The following is a 17,077-nucleotide window of genomic DNA, read 5'->3' as shown; positions in this document are numbered from 1 at the left end:
TTGAACGAATATATAAAATTTTTAAACCATTCAAAAGTGATTTGATCGAAGTCATTTTTTTTTCCCGGCATATTTAGGAAAATCTTCGTTATATAATAGCTTACGAATACGTGAATACGATGAATTACAAATATGTGCGTCTATCTAATTATATTAAAACAATCGATCGTTAAGGCGATGTTGTAACTGTAAAGAATATTATATCTTTTAGAAAAATATCACATAGCGATAGTGTAACAGCGGTGAATTATATCCTGTACAATATGGCGATTAACTTCGACTCGGCGGCCGTCCAGATTGGTTGCAAATAAATGATCAAAAACCTCATCCAACGCACAAGTCTCTCTATCTCATCCCTAAACCCTCGCGCAAGGGCCGTCAAGTTTGCCGTTTAAAAATACTGACATTTTTACTACAATTTTAGCATAAATTTCGTCGCACTACAATTTTTTATATAAAAAAAAAAAAAAAAAACAAAAAAAAAAAAAAACACGCTTACCGTTAGAAATCAGTAAGGATTGTTTCTAATATCCAACAAAAATATCATCTTATGAGTCTATAGAGTATATATTCTATGCCGGCTGTACCCGATTAGAATTTGACTTTTTAGTAAGTTTGTCACCAATAAACAATCCATACAAAATACTCCATTGACAATATTAACATCCTTATCAAATATTATCGTCAATGCTGATCGATTTCTCACACTCGTACCTTTTTTTACAAATAGTTAATCCGACGATCAAATATAATATGAATACCAAAAGTTGAATAAAAACTGTGTATTATTATATATCGAATAACAAACTTGACAAGTACTTGAGTGAGGCTTTACGATTGAGATTGGAGACCTGTGCCTTTGACGATATTTCTATTCGTTTAATTGGAACCGATTCATCGAGTGTACCGGTGAAATTTCGTAAAAGTTACAAACAAGAACAATCGTAAGCAGTAGTAGCGACAACGCATCAGACACGGCTACGTATAATTTTTGTGTGCCTACCTGCGGATGTCGCACAACTTCTCTCTCTCTCTCTCTCTCTCTCTCTCTCTCTCTCTCTCTCTCTGCCCCCCACCCCCATCTGTCTCGCATTCGTAATCGCCCCCGCAGTTTAGCACGCAACCGTAACGATGGGATAGGTCGACGAGATGCATTGCGACGTTGGGCGTCACGACGACACCGATTTGCCAAAAATATGTATTACATGTATGCGTGTATGTATGTGTGAAAAACGCGTCATCGTCGAGTCGTCGCGTCGTCTGCACGCGATCGCCACGAAACGCTGCTGCTGGTTGCTGGTTGCTTGCAAGGCTGACATGTGTATTTATATTTATATTGCAAGATTTTTAGGTGCGGTGTGACGCGTTTGTCTTGTTGTACATTTAGATACGCGCCTATTTGGATTTTCGAGTTTAATGGAAAACGGCGAGGAAAAGGATATTAGGGAAATAGTTTCCGGTTTGCATCGAGGCCACGTGCAAAGCGTGAAAACGGATTCTGAACAACTCGAACTCGGTTTTATTCATATATGAGGCATTCCGTCCTAAACCGACCCACGGCTGATACTCAAAATGGGTAATTTTTTATATTTTTTTTTTATTTGCTTTTTTAATATAGTACAGAGTGTATAAAGAAAAAACATCTTTACACTGATTCTTAGATATTTCGGATCACAAGTTTTGTTTTTTACTGTTCCAGAAAACATGGAAGGCCAATTTTCGTGTGAATAGCGCCAATCGATTAGCTCCGATTTGTTTTTCTTCGTGAATTCGTTGTTTAAAAAGAAGAATTTTGAAACCAGTTTGGAAGTGAGCAAGCTTTTTGTTCATAAGCTACAGGCGAAACAAGTAATTGAAACATGTGAAAAAAAAAACGAATCGAATATAAAATTTATTTATTTTTTAAATTTATATTTCACTAGATTTTTCTCACTTTTCAATTACTTGTTTAGCCTGTATTTTCTATAAACCCAAAAGCTTGCCAACTTCAACCTTGCTTTGAAAATTGAAGCCAATCGATTGTAACTATTCGTTCAAAAATTGGGTTGTCGTCTTTTCGGGAGCAGTAAAAATTAAAACCATGGTAAAAAAAATATTAAACTTGGCGAAAGATGTGTTTTTTATCGTACACTCTGTATCATTCCTAAAAATAAAAAAAATAAAACCTCGTTGACGAAGGTTGTACTTAGGTAGATGGTTTTGCGGTGGAATGCCTCTTATGTACGTCATACAAATATGTCGCAACTTTACGGATAAAGATACCACACGGCTAATTAAAGTGAGGAAATGAATGAACCTAATGAGGAAAAGGGGAAACCAAGGAAAAAATATATCATAAAATATTTATCGTCGTCTCATTGTCAGTTAAATGTCGTCCGTAAAATTAGACGCAATAATTTTCCTACCACTTATATTCCGAATGTTAGTACACCTAGGTGGGTACAACAGAGAACGAAAATAGAGAATGTGAATGAGGATAACTGTATGCATATAATATGAGGCTCGATCTTTACGACGCAAGAATAGAATATGCGTGGGTTTCGGAAGTTGAAAACGACACGTTGAGAGTTTTATTTAAATATTTGTTTGAACAACAAACAAACAAACATGAAGAATAAAAGAAATTGTTTTAGTTGAAGGCAATTTTCCATCGACGTTTCGTTTCGGAGAAAAAATAACACGAAGAAACAAACAGATTCCGAGAAAAGATCATAGATAAAATAACTACGAAATTATTCGGCTACACCCGATTAATCATACGAGAATAAAGTTGGTTAGCAAATTTTTTCGGAAAACTTGTGATTTCACAGATTCATAATGATCTCTAAAATTCCGTGTAAGGGGTAGTGAAAAAGAATATATTTATGCTGTACAAAACTCAACGTCTTCGAAGTAACATCTTAAAGATCTAATAACTACGACAATTTATTGTTTTATAATATATTGTTACGGTAAAGTTATTGTAAATCCAACCGCGCGATTGATCAAGAAATAAATTTTTCTTCGCTGCTTTTCAGTCTTTTTCAAAAAATTTCACGCGATTGAAGTTAGTAACGTGTAAACGAATTATCGGAACGAAAGAGATTGTTTTGAAAATTTAGAACAGCTTTGAAGAAATTCAGTTTCCGAAAATCGGACTCAACTTCAGACAATCCTATAATTAAGTTACGATAAAACAATTTCTCGCTACGATAAATCATAATTTATTCATTGTCGTTACGAAGTTCGACGTATCGCGAAGTTCTCAGAACGGACGAATGGTGAGCAGTAATGAGATTTTCCAAAAATTCAAACGTCACAATATACTCGGAGAACACTTCTCTTACAATCAGAAAAGAATTGGAGAACATGAAGATGGGATTTTCGAAATGTTCGATAGCGAAAAATCCCGTTTCCACATCGTATCCGAGCCCCGATAGAAGAGCTTAGCCAACGATTCATTCATCGGAACAGTAGTTCATTCATACCTCCGTCCCTGAATTCATTCATTCGACGTCGTCGCTGCTCGACGTTTAAACTATTTTTCTTTCATTGACCGATATCGGGAACACCGATACAGCGCATAGGCGTTGCTGGGGGCACCGGCTTCGTTACGCGACTGCTTGTCGTTCCATTGCACGCACAGATGCACGGACACGTGTGCATGCGACACAGTTACGTTGTTCAGTTTTACAATTAGTTTGCGTAACGCATGGTGATGCGATACACGCGGCACGTATGTACACTTGGGGACAATGAATCTGAGACGGCTGATTTTTTACACCAGTCAGTTACGTTGGCAACACGGAGAAACCTACAGCGCCACAGTCGGCCGAGCGCGGAACTAACTCAATCTCAATAAACGTAACGTAACCCATGACCGTCTAATATAACCTAAGAATATCGCGGGGATAATGACTTGTTGGATTGGCACGTATTCTAAGGTTAGATATTCGACGGTCATGGGTTACGTTACGTTTATTGTGATTGAGTTTGTTTCACGCTCGGCCGCGTATCGCCCTGTAGGTTTCTCAGTGTTGCCAACGTAAATGTCTAGTGGAAAAAATTAGCCGTCTCGGATTCATTGTCACCGAGTGTACTTACGTACACACGTATATCCTGACTTGCGCAATTTTCCTTCACACTTACCATTCTTTGCAAGTAATTGTGCGTTCCATTCAAAAAACCTATGACTCGAATTACCGGAAGAGGATGAAAGCTAATTTTGTTGTCCCTTAACTTTTTTTTGATCAATAAAATATATCGAAATGTAATCTCTGCTATAAACGAACTTTCTTAAAATCAGACTGTATACATTTATTCTCAATTTATTCGAATCCTACGATAACCGAATAATTTTCTTTAAAAACAACTAAATATTATCGTTATAAGTTTCTGTCTACGTAAATCTTGAGGTAAATGAACCTGACGCGAGGGAGGAATTTAAAAAATATAAAAGAAGTAAAAATGAATACGGTGCGAAAATATTTGTTCGAAAATTTAACAAACATCCTGAAAATTCCAACTCAACGATGATACGAAGTTTCGAGTTTCACAACGAAAATACGCAACGACGTTTCTTCTTCTTCTTTTTCTTCTACTACGCAGTTAAGTTGCGGAATACATCGAACGACACTGCGTAAAAGTGTTTTCATTGAAAATTTCTACACTTCGACTATAAAATAAACACAAGAAGTTTCCTTCTTTACCTTCTCATCTATTTCCATCATACGCATTTGTTATTCCTTCGCGTCTAGGTATGTAGCGAAATAATGAAAATGAATGGGTATGTGATATAATTACGCTTTTAGTATCAGGCGAGGTCGGGATCTGACGGAATAAAGCAACGAATGAAAGCGAGAGACAGAAAAAGGAAAGGAAAAAGAAAAGGAACGAGAACTATGAAAGAGGAAATGGCTATACGTATGAAAAAAATGGTAGACTACGGTCAAGTTTAAACTATATCGGTGTATAAAAACGGTTTCTCTATAATCTTGTTGCTGCACCCTGTTTTACGCGAGAGCTGCCAGCCGAGTTTTCCAGACCGGAAGTGACTCACGGTCAGTGTCCGGAGCTAAAGAAACTCGACTTGCGCTTAACATCCGTTCGTAATTGTATCAAATTTCTTTGGACTCGTTTCAATTTATTATCGTCTCAATCGTGCTTGGATATTTAATTTTATTTAACATTTGTAGCAAAAAAAAAAAAAAATGAACAAAATATCTCTTTCACAGGATTTTATTCGTTGATAATGCCAGACAGATAATCCCTGTTCTGAAACAACAAAAAAAAAAAAAAAACAATCGATGTTCAGATCTGTACACGGTATATATATATGTATACCATACAAACGCGAAACAGTGCTCACATTGTATTGATTTCTTTTGGTTAATAAACAAAACAAAAAAAAAAAAAAAAAAAAATCACATGTGTTTCTCACGCAGCCGACGATCATGAGAACCGTGTCAAGTCTGTAAAACATTTTTCTATACAAACCGTATGATCAATATCATCGTTCATCCGTCGTTAAACTCGAATGTAAAGCAACGCGTTTCACTCTTTATTTTTATTATAATATTTTTCCTTCGAACGTCGAAAGACCGTCAAAATGACGTTTCTTGAGGCAAGACTTCGTTTGCTTGCTCGGAAAGAAGAAGCGTAAATTCTATGAATGGAGGCGGCGGCACGACCGGATCAGCCGACAAGCAAGGACGACTAATTATAGCGCTAGTATCTCTCTCTTACGTCGAAGCGTATGTTAAAAGTTACACTTACACCGCGCGTCGTCCGTGGTGAAAATATAAGCGGCCGGAATACAGATTCCGCTAACTGCTCAAATTTTCATAGATTATATATGCGTTATTGTACAGCTGCCGACTCGTCGTTAAACTTAACGCTGTATATCGAAAGCGAAAGAATAATCGTCATTTGTTTTCAGTATTTGTAGAGGAGAATTCAAAAAAGGTTGCGACGAGACAAAAAAAAAAGATAAAAAAAGGAGAGAGAGAGAACAAGTGTTTTTTTAACTCTCCTCTAATTATTTTGTATTCGTAATATGGACGTCGAAAGATTGACCTTTGAAAAGTTCATATTTTCCTAATATCTGGTTTCTTATTGTTACGACGTAAAAAAAATCCGGGACGATTTTTCTGGACAATTTAATTGCCTGCAAGATCATGTCCGTAGGTGTAAAACCGTATTCGAGTGATTTATATTGGAAAATTCGCGCAACGTAACGGGAATAAGTATGTTTTTGACAAATCGTTCAAATATAAAAAATAACAAAACCAAGTCACATTATACTTCGGAAGAATTTTTTCGTACAAAAGAAAAACAAATTTTTAAACCCTCCTTCCAGTAGAAAAAAAAAACACTGCTCTAATCCGAAACCGTCTTATAACTATTTGCATTATAGACAAATAAAAATCTTTTATACTTTACGTGCTGTTTTTCGTCGTTTTCCGGCTTAAACCGCGTTCGATGATCAGTATCGTTGTTGTTATAATTACCTGACGGTGCACCAGCCAAACGGCGGCACAGGGGGGGGGGGGGCAGAAAGGAGGTGCTCAATCGATAATACAGATAACCTCTTGCAGTAACTGCTGTATAACCACAAGAAGGCGGAAAAAAAACTCGTTCAATTCGTTCGCTTTCAGCAGCAATTGATCACCCCGGCTTTAGCCCCGCAAGAACGTAATCGCTTACCTTCAACTATTTCTATTTCTCCCAAAACGGAACGATTTGAAAAGACATTTTTTACAGTTTCTTCTCTCTTCAAGGTCTCATATAATACGGACACAAATATGGCGGTGAATTAAAGCAATTAGATCAATTGGTCTTGATTATTGTACGAAGACGTAACATAATCAGCTATCACGTAATCTGATGAGTTTTAGTCACAATTTTGTCAAATATGGAGATTTTTCAGTCTATTTGCAAGTCGACAACGTTTCAAGAAGCTTCTCGTTCTACAATTTACTGTTCGCGAATGCTTATTAATTCTTTGAGTTATGTTGGGAAGTGGGTATTCTTACCACCTATTTTATATCTATTTTTTTGTATATTTAGAGAAGTTTGAAAGCATATTTCTTTGCTAATTTACTAATAGGTTTTCAATACTCGAGAGTAATGATTGCGATATAATGTAAATTATTGTTGTTAGAAACAAGTTCATTGAAAAAAATCACGAAAATTGAAGGAATAATTACTTTCCGAGAAAGTTACTCCTCTGCACATGTACATGTTTTACATAAATTATAAGTTTTTGGGGTCGCTCGTTAAACGTATGATTTGACCGTATTCGATCAAATTTGAAGTTTTCACCCGCCATATTGGATGCGCCATCTTGAATTTTTTAAATCTGATTTCTGATTCGTAATCAGCCACCCGAAAAATCATAGAATACTATCTTGTTACAAACGTTGACTCAGCACAATAATGTTTGACTCAAAGGATTAAATCACTCGAAATGAATGATGCACATATTTTGATCAACGATGTCAAAGTTTAAGCGTTGACGTTGAATTTTTTATCGTTAGTGTATAACGTCGTACTCTTGGGAAAAATTGTTATTTGGCAACTTGAGGAGTTTCTAAAATTGAGTAAATTGTGTATTAAGATACCCTATCCACCAATATTTTACGATTTCACCTACATGTTTCAAAATAATTCTAAATTAAATCTTACTTGAAAACTTGGATCAATATCCGATAGTATATATTCTTTCTGACAAATCTGTATGGCGGATAAATCCGAAAGCCTATAAAAGACGCCAAGCTACGACGAATCATTTCTCGCGTTGAAATCGTTCTTTGCAATGTCGCCGGCAGCAGTAACAGCAGTAGGTCATTGAGTTTGCAAGCAAGGCGAAGCGTGGAGAGACAAGACGCAGGTTGCAACTGGAAAAAGACTTCCGTTGGTGGAACGGGAAGAAGACGAGCCATCGTTCAATACTTGAACGAGAGCCGAAGACCGAGAATCGAGACTGAGGAGATTGTAAGAGAGCGTCTCAACAGTCGTTTTCAATACGTTAATTAAACTTTCTTTTTTTCCTTTTCATGTAAATGAAAATCGGAACAAACCACCTTCGATTTGTTTTATTCAATCTTTTATACGTTTCCGGGATATATTCCAATTTTTTTTTCTCGTCCGTGATCGATCCTCGTGGAAGCTTTGATCGTAAATTATTTCCTATTCGTACTCCCCTGTGATTCGCGTAGCTGGCCAGAGGCTCGTCCAAACTTCCTCCTCTCCTCTCCTCTCGTCTCTCATCGCCAATAGTTAATCTTATCAATTTATGTCCACCTCCTGCTTTTCGTATCTTATCGCTTTAAAGCATATTGGGAACAGTATTTATTCCGTGTATACAACTCTCGCACTTTAAACGACATCGCGGTTATTCCATACCCTGCATATCTTTGTGCAACCTTTTTTTCATTTTTCCACTAATCACAACGCCTCTTCTCAAATTGAGTATAAAAACGATTTTTCAATACCATTAGTCACATCGTATCTCAATTTTCAGAATACGCGTAGTATCAAATTTCATGTATAAAACACTATATAATATCTCTAAAGCGATTCTGATATACGATTATCGGAATTAAATTTTAACGCTTTGTAAATTGGTTTAGGTTGGGTAAAATAAGCAAACGTGATCAATTAATTCTGTATTATTTATGTTAAACAAACAGACCTAAGTAACTACTAATAATCAAAAATCATCGTGGTTTCGTGAATTTTTAAGTAAGTTTTTGTTCATTTTTTGTAACGTTGTTTTTGTTCTTCTTGTAATGTCTTTACGCCGTTTTATTTTTCTCTCGTTTTTCAGTTGTTTGTGCATTGTAAATAAATATCGTCTTTATCATCTAATTTGAAACCTATATTAGCCAACTGTTGGACATAATAAACAACGTGACATTTACTGGGCATAGCGCGTGACAAAATTTGACTATTCCAACGTGTGTATATAATTAAAATGTCATGCCTTACAAATATTTCTCGATATGCGAGGATAATTTGCTCGGATCTACGTTGGGTCCGTGTCTCTCTACGACTTTGCCCTCCTTGTCGACGATGAATTTTGTGAAATTCCATTTGATGAAACTCCCAAGAACTCCCCCCTGCTTATGCTTCAAATACTTCCAGAGAGGATGAGCATTGTCTCCGTTAACGTCGATCTTTTCGAACAGGTCGAATTTCACCTGAAACTTACGATGCGAATCAGAGAAAATTCTGCTTCCGATACTGAAATCTCCCAATTATCGTCAACCCCTGCCTTCATCTGGCGCTGACCAATTCGATGCCCAAGTTATGTTTGTTTTGCGACTATTGAAATATAGTTGAACTACCTTTTGACGATCAGCAAAACTGCAAATCTCGTCACTGCCTCCGGGTTCTTGTCCGTTGAATTGGTTGCATGGAAAGGCCAGGATGCTTAGACCTGTACGACAATAGATACGTATGATTCGAATGTTGTGCTATGAGAGAAATACGCCACGTTTCGAAGAATTGATAATTCAACTGTGAGTCCACTTTGATTTCTGATGCGCAAATGCCGCTGGATCTTTGGAGATAAAAATTCTCACGAATATATAAGAAATACACGCGAAACCACCAACTATGCCATAAATGTACTTCTGGACAATGCAGAAACCATCGTTAAATGATAAAATAAACCAATTTTTTCATCATCTTTTTCAGAAATTGAACAGAATTTTGAAAATTCGGTTACACTTTATACGGTACTTCTTACGCGTGGGGTTACAGTAATTCCTTTGAACAAATATTAGGTACATACGTGACTGGAAGTGACATCGACGATTTGAAATGACATCATCCATGATATAGCAAAATTATTTCGAATGACTGTATTTTACCACTGTCTGGTTTCACACATTGATGTTAGATCAAAATAGTCAACGACTAATCTAATGAGAGATGGTCGCTGTTTTGACTTTCATCGATTATCAATGACATTGAATAATTTAAATTTGCTCTTATATGGAAAATTAGTCATTTAGTGGTAATTTTTCTGTCTCTTTGTATTCGTGTTCTGATCCCATTATCGCGTTTGCGCATATATTTATAACGGTACTTCCATTATCATAGTAGTTGATATTATTATTCCTATTCTTCACGTCGTTTATATTCACATATTTACCCTTCTCATTGTACTGATCGTGTAGTTCGTTAAGTTCTTTATAGTTTGTTGCAGTCAAACCGCACTTCGAAGCAACGTTCACAATCAATAACACCCTCCCAGCGTACCTGAAGTAGAATAATTTAACATTAAAAAAAAAAAAAACCAACAACTGTACTCGTGTCCTAGTAGAGGTTTATTTCCGATTTTTGTAAATTGCTTGTCAATTTTTTCCATTCATTAACTTACTTTGACAAAGGTACATCCTCATCTTTGATCGATTTCGCGGTAAAGTCGTGGACAGACTTTGCCGCCTTGTAATCAGTGTTTCCGCTCATTGCTAATAACGATTATCTGAAAAATGTATACACTTGTGGATCATCGATCACACGAAACTATATCTTATCACTGCCGGTATTATTCGTTGCGTTTGTAAAAATTGATATCTGATACGTATCCAGAAACTGTAGTCCAGTCATTATATCCAAATAATCGACTTGAAAGTACAATAATTATATCGCAGAATTTTTCTTCGCGGCGCCCGATATAATTATTGTACATTGAAAAGACTACAATGACTGGACTACTGTGCGATAACGACGACAATGTATTACTACGTGACTTGTAAGGAATTCAATTTGCTTCGGCTGAGCCATCTCGCGGACCGTATTTCAATTATGACTTGTTTCTTCTCTCTATTATTTGCCTTGTGTCATACACGAGGTGCGTTTCACGGATAAAGTTTGCGTAATAGTTTCACAGATAATCTTTTATCTTTCTCACAGAGTAAATTATATTTAGTCTCAAATTTATTTCAAGGTTATTAATTTTAAGTAATTCGCAACGTAACGATGTATTTTAAAAAAAAAATATCATAATACTACAACTTTAGGATTGTCTGAAATTTGATAAACAACATGTAACAAAACGAGATGTACCCATACTTTGAATAGTTAGCCACTTAAAGTCCTTGAAAATATAAAAAATAGTAATTTTTAGTTTAAATATTTGGTTAAGTTAACGTGACGGACTTCTAACTCATAGATAATTTCTTTACATTTCAAAAACCAAAAATTAACGCATTTTACAAAATTCAATCGCGAAACGAAACGGCGGGAAAACTTTATTACGAATCAGCAGAATATTGTATCATTTGGGCAAAATTTCCGCCGGCTCGTTATTAAACCTCTCTGTTAAACAAACAGCAATCCAACAATAAGAAATGACCGCGGGCTCAATGCTAAAAATATATTTATCAAAAACTACGGATCATAGAGTTGACCAGAAACGAGGGAACAGAATTAAAAAAAAACAAATAAATATCGGTCGATCGTTAATTGGCAAAATGTGGAATACTTGAGTTAGCCTATATCCCGCCAATGCTTGCAATAATTGCAGTAGGTTATCATCGAACGAACCAATTGATTAGGTTGCGTGACGTAATTAAAAAAAAACTTACGTTTAATTCCCTTCAGAAATTGAAAACAAAGTTGTCACCAATCGTACAGCCAAAGGCGAAATGCTACAGCAGAGCCAGATATGTAGTTTATGCGTACGTATGCACGTACGCTCGTGACAAATCCTACCTTTATATGTATTTCCAACGTTCGCGGGAGACGCGATAGAAACCGCAGAGTAACGATGACGATGAGCGAATGATCGATGGTTCGGTCGGGTGGGTGGCAGCTTCGTCGACAAGTTGAAACCGTCAACTCGCCGCTATAGCAACTTTCTCCCGCCTGATGCGTCATAATTACAGCCTTAAGACTTGCGAGCCTGCGTGCATACCACGAAGTAAGAGGGAAGGAGACCGAACTTTGCCGAGGCCGCATCCCAAAAGTAGGATCAATTTTCCAGCGATAAGTGAGCAGTTCGCTGCGAAAAATAACCGAGATGACGAGTCACGCATGCGCAGTACGACTTAGCTGCGTCCTTGTCTCTCTCGCATAAAGTGCGAGTGAGACAGTTTTGTTGTTGTGACAGCAACTTCATGAGGTTATGGTGCGTAATAATTTCTTGGCATAATGGTAGAATCACAAATATCGCTTTATTATTTGCAAAAAAGAAACGTGAATAGAGATAATTTTCTATTCGTCAACGACCGCCCCGACACTATCAAATAAAATATGGTCATTGGCTATTTGGCGTTAAGCATGGCCGAACGTCTCCCCCCCCCCCTCCGCCGCCCTCGTTGCGACCGTTACATTTTCCGTCGCTATTATCGAGCGGGAAGTTCGATCGCGGGAAGGTAATCAAATATTTAAACGATCGTTATACTTACGCTGCGCGCGTCGGGTTCGTGACGTTGAAAATTATTTCACACGCTCACGAGACGTCAAGTATGCTAATGATTCCCCGTCAATTTTTTTACCCCGTTCTAATGTATTCGATTAGGTCAAAACCATGACGTTGTTTTTTCACTGATGTGCGTGGGGAATTCCATGTGACCCCAAGGAATGTCTAACCCTTGACGTTTTTGATTTGCGTTCAAAAATTTTTGGTGCAACTTTTCCTACTCTGAAAGAGTACTTTGAATTTTTTCAGATTTTTTGTTCAACTGGTTAATTGTTTATAAATGTTGAGATTGATTTTGCAAAGGATCTTTTTTCAAATTCTCAAGAAATTCTCAAAAACTGTATTTTCTTCTGAAAACATTTTAAAAACTGGCTCGTGTGGGGTCGATTTCTTTTTATATTTTATTTTAGCTGTTTTAATTTTTTTGATTAAAGTTTTCCTTTGTGTAAACGATTTGAAATTTCTCAAAAAATTCTCGAAACTTCTATTTTGCACTTGGAACACTTCTAGACCGATTTCATTATAAAGTTGATAAAAAAAAATTAAATGTCCCAAAGAATAGGCAAAAATATCTCCATAATGGAACCAGTCTAGAAATGTTGTTAGTGAAAAATAGAAGTTTTGAGAGTTCTTCCTGAATTTTAAGATCATTTAAACCACATTTTAGTTGACCAAAAAAATTAAAAGCACCGAACAAAAAGTGAAAAAAATCAAACCACCATGGATCTTGAAATGTTTAAAATAGAAAATACAGATTTTGAGAATTTTAAGCCAGATCCTTTTCAAAATCACTTTAAATATTTGTAAATAATTGGCAGTTGAGTAAAAAATCTAAAAAAATTGAGGGTACGGTTTCAGAGTTGGGACAATTGCAGAAAATTTTTTTAAACAAAATCAGAAATGGCAAGGGTCAGATATTGGTCGGGTTCAGATAGAATTCCCCACATGTATATTTGCTAACTGGTTTTGAAAATCATTTCCTTCGTTAGGTGTCTAACTGGTAAAAAAAAAGTGCATTATATGTATAATACTTATGACTACTTTAATTATTTTAAGGGAAAGTCAGGGACTACCCCTAATTTTTATGAATTTGAAGCTGGTAACGTTACTGTAACGATGCATGTTTAAGAATAATCGTTGCTTCGCAACTTTTGGATTGTCTAAAATTTAGTACAACCATACACAAAAAAAACATACTCATAGTTTGTTAAACGAACTCCTTGAGAGTCATTCTAAAATTGCAGGGTAATAAATTTTTACATAATTGTGAGTTGAGAGGTATGAAGAATGTGTTTTGAAAACACCTGAAGTAGTATAAATTCTGTTCATGACGAGATATTGGAAGAAATGTGCAATAACTGTTGGACCATTCTGTATACTTGTAATAATCTTAATATATCTTTAAGTTCATGTTAAACATTTTTTTGATACACCCTGCAGCGAGCTTATCCTTGTTTATGTTTTGTTACAGCACCCTGGTTCCTTGGAAAGTGTTCAGGCACGAATTGAACCAAGTTCATCCTATCAGTTCTGGACTAGAAGCAATGGCACTGAAATCTACCATAGATCTCACTTGCAACGACTATATATCGAATTTTGAATTTGATGTTTTCACTAGGTGAGTGTCGTTATGTTATCCAAGAATGTATCATCCCTCTCCGATTCAAATTATTCCTTCCTCTGTTTCTCTAGTGTCGCATTTACTACAAAACTGTCATGGAAACGATTCGCTCTTTAAAAATCATTAATTTTGATTTCTTCTACAGATTATTTCAGCCTTGGTCAACGCTGTTACAAAATTGGCAGACGTTGGCCGTAACGCACCCTGGGTACGTGGCATTTCTGACGTACGACGAGGTCAAAGCAAGACTGCAAAAGTATTGTATATCAAAACCAGGCAGTTACGTATTTCGACTGAGTTGTACGAGGCTAGGACAGTGGGCCATAGGCTACGTTACTTCGGACAGTGACATACTCCAGACGATACCTCACAACAAAAGCTTGATTCAAGCGTTGCTCGACGGCTATCGGGAAGGCTTGTAAGTATCTTCTAGAGGCTCAAAAGTTAAATTTTTGACGACCTTGATGAATTGGATCACCTCTGAATAACATGATTGTTTTGTTCCCAGTTATTTGTATCCAGACGGAAGAAACGTTAATCCAGATTTAACGTGGGCGGTTCAACCCACTCCGGAGGAACACATAAAAGTAACCGCTGAACAGTACGAACTCTACTGCGAAATGGGTAGCACGTTTCAGCTGTGTAAAATATGCGCGGAACACGACAAAGATGTCAGAATAGAACCCTGCGGTCATCTCCTCTGCACTCCGTGCCTCACAGCCTGGCAGGTAGCAGTACCTTAATCCAATTTCTTAGTATTCCAATCAATCGATAGCAGAAGTCAAAATTATTATGATCAAGTCAAATCCAACGAAATCTTGCATGAAGTTTCACAAAATCCAGTTAAACTGTAACGTGTGTAGTGACAAATAAATCATTGTCTCTGCGCAGTTATGTAAATGTGAAACTAAAATTTCAGGATTCCGAGGGTCAAGGATGTCCGTTTTGTAGAGCTGAGATCAAAGGGACTGAACAAATAGTTGTGGATCCTTTTGATCCACGAAGAACTCATCGACCTGGGGCACATTCGGCGTCGGCGAGCAACGCTTCAACGCCAACGCGGGATCTTGACCCAGACAACGAGGTATCCGACTAGGAGTAGCATCTACCCAAGTAATTAGCGCGTTATTCCGCTTTATGAAAGAATGAAACTAGAAAACAAAAGATATATATACATATACATATATGTATATATATGTGTATATATATATGTTAAAAGAAAAAAGGAAAAGAAAAGCAAAGTTTTATGAAACTAAATTACAAGCTACGTCACAACTCATTTTAAAATCGTATTGTGATCTTGTTATCTCTTCATCGTCGCTCGTATGATCATCGACAGCAATTTTTATACTTAATTTAATCGTAACCATATATCATTTGTATGCGTGTCTTGTTGTTGTTATCGTTACATCACATTAACACGGCGGTCCACCTCGGATTTATCAATATTTCGCGGTCATTTATGCAATTTAATTTGAAAAAAAATTATTGTTAGTGATTTTTCAACATCTTGGATAAGGAAAGAACGGTGACATTGATTTTTAAGTTCATTCAAAATGAGGTAAAAATTGAAAGATATTTATAATCAAAGTAACAGAATCAAAAAGACAGTTCATACCTGCCGTGAATTTTGATATTGGAGAAATAAAGGAGTGTCGTATTTACTTCCAGTTCTCTTTGAACTAGCTATTCAAAACACAAAATATACACGCCCTGGTGGATTTTTTTTAACAATTTTTAATTGCGCTGGTATCAAACTTCAAATTTGTCTTGAGTTGGAAGTTTACAATCAGTCAACGATGTAGTCAGTCTTTTTTTTTTTCATCAAATTTTAGACCGGATGTTGACATTGAAAAAATTTCACACCGTATCGTTATATACGAATTCTGTACATATTTGAGTTTCATCATTATTGGTTTTGCTAGACGCGTATGAATTAAAATTTATTCAATCTCGACTGTTACCTTTTCAAATCTTAACATTTTTTACCATTTTCTACTTTACAGCAATTGAAATCGATTTTTTATTATCACATTTTTGTAACGTCGAGATGTGTTTCCATTTTTTCCTATCCTCGGATATTCTTTCCTCATTTCGATATTTTTTTGAAACATTCATCACGTTCACACACATCTCTTGTAAATAGTTCGTCTGAAATTTTCACAAAATTATCCTCAATGATGTATTTAAATAATTGCTGTGCCTAGTCCTGCTTTTTCGTTGCTTCGGTACTTCGTTCCTTCATGTGCATATTTTCCACGATATATTCAGATTTTGATCATCCGCTTTTATATTATTGAGTAACTTACAAATTGGAAGCATCAAATTGCAAAATTTTTTAATAACTCTTCAGTTTTATTTAATTTCATCCAAGGTGGAATCCGTCTCAATGCATCCCAAAAACTATCCTCTCATTGGCTTCTTTATACTGTTATGCGCACTGATCATTTCAATTTTTTTTTTTTAATTAATGCACTTGACAATTTGAATAGCTTTTTATGATTATTATCATTGTTAACAATAATATCATGATTATTGTAACTATCGCGCTGTTTTTTGTCTCAGAAAGTCTACAACAGCATTACATTACAAAGAAAAAATTCTTGGGAACGAAAGAACAGAAAAAATTGATCTTTGAGTGCAGGCGTGTCGATATTTTCGATTCGAGATTTTACGCGATTCCGAATACACAATTCGATATTTCGCGTTAATGAACACACAGTGATTAAAAGATGCTTCGATTATATTTCTATATATTTAACCAATCATTATTATATCATAATCCAATTAACGTCAACGGTCTGATGATTAATCGATATTTCGTTGCATTTAATATCGACGATTATTGCTCATTGGACAAAAAGAAAAAAGAAAATAAAAGAAAAAGAGAAACCGAACACGAAAAAATAAAAGTGAAACAATGAAATATATCAGAATTCCCTTAGGTATATGATATAGATAATTATATTATATATAAATATAAATATACGTATATAAATTATTATGAATTATGAAATATAAGTATTATTAAAATCTAGGCT

The 17,077-nt window shown here is 35.9% G+C and overlaps 2 protein-coding genes and 1 long non-coding RNA gene across 7 annotated transcripts in view; 1 reads left to right on the top strand and 2 right to left on the bottom strand.

Annotated features, from left to right (window-relative positions):
• LOC124305225 (uncharacterized) overlaps positions 1-17,077 on the bottom strand; it is a 34,829-nt gene that overhangs the window by 2,715 nt on the left and 15,037 nt on the right. The gene's annotated exons all lie outside the window — the stretch shown is intronic.
• The window catches only part of LOC124305214 (E3 ubiquitin-protein ligase CBL), a 31,511-nt gene that overhangs the window by 10,285 nt on the left and 4,149 nt on the right, over positions 1-17,077 (top strand). Inside the window, exons 2-5 of one of the 3 annotated variants that reach the window (XM_046764370.1) lie at positions 13,887-14,033; positions 14,182-14,454; positions 14,545-14,764; positions 14,956-15,120. In XM_046764370.1, the coding sequence (XP_046620326.1) occupies positions 13,887-14,033; positions 14,182-14,454; positions 14,545-14,764; positions 14,956-15,120 (805 nt within the window). Of the gene's footprint in view, positions 1-13,886; positions 14,034-14,181; positions 14,455-14,544; positions 14,768-14,955; positions 15,150-17,077 lie in introns of all 3 variants that reach the window. The other 2 variants (XM_046764369.1, XM_046764371.1) reach the window with 2 other exon arrangements.
• On the bottom strand, positions 8,636-11,860 carry LOC124305221 (probable phospholipid hydroperoxide glutathione peroxidase). 3 transcript variants are annotated; one of them, XM_046764384.1, is made up of 5 exons: positions 11,707-11,860; positions 10,370-10,474; positions 10,142-10,248; positions 9,330-9,421; positions 8,636-9,188 (listed from the first exon to the last, which is right to left on the bottom strand). In XM_046764384.1, exons 2-5 carry the CDS (start codon positions 10,456-10,458, stop codon positions 8,967-8,969), a joined length of 510 nt encoding a protein of 169 aa, XP_046620340.1. In that variant the 5' UTR covers positions 10,459-10,474; positions 11,707-11,860; the 3' UTR covers positions 8,636-8,966. The 3 variants fall into 3 exon arrangements, with proteins under 3 accessions (XP_046620340.1, XP_046620342.1, XP_046620341.1); XM_046764386.1 differs by having other exon boundaries at positions 8,636-9,182; positions 11,707-11,858; XM_046764385.1 differs by having other exon boundaries at positions 11,580-11,719.

The sequence above is a fragment of the Neodiprion virginianus genome, chromosome 5 (genome assembly GCF_021901495.1).
Source record: "Neodiprion virginianus isolate iyNeoVirg1 chromosome 5, iyNeoVirg1.1, whole genome shotgun sequence".
Taxonomy (NCBI): Eukaryota; Metazoa; Arthropoda; class Insecta; order Hymenoptera; family Diprionidae; genus Neodiprion; species Neodiprion virginianus.
This window is presented reverse-complemented; position numbering and strand designations above follow the sequence as displayed.

Coding starts and splice junctions, on each gene's coding strand:
- LOC124305221 (XM_046764384.1), bottom strand. CDS start 10,458: ATGAGCGGAAACACTGATTACAAGGCGGCAAAGTCTGTCCACGACTTT. Junction 9,422..10,141: donor CGATCAGTACAATGAGAAGG/GTAAATATGTGA, acceptor ATTGTCGTACAG/GTCTAAGCATCCTGGCCTTT. Junction 9,189..9,329: donor GTTTTGCTGATCGTCAAAAG/GTAGTTCAACTA, acceptor TCGCATCGTAAG/TTTCAGGTGAAATTCGACCT.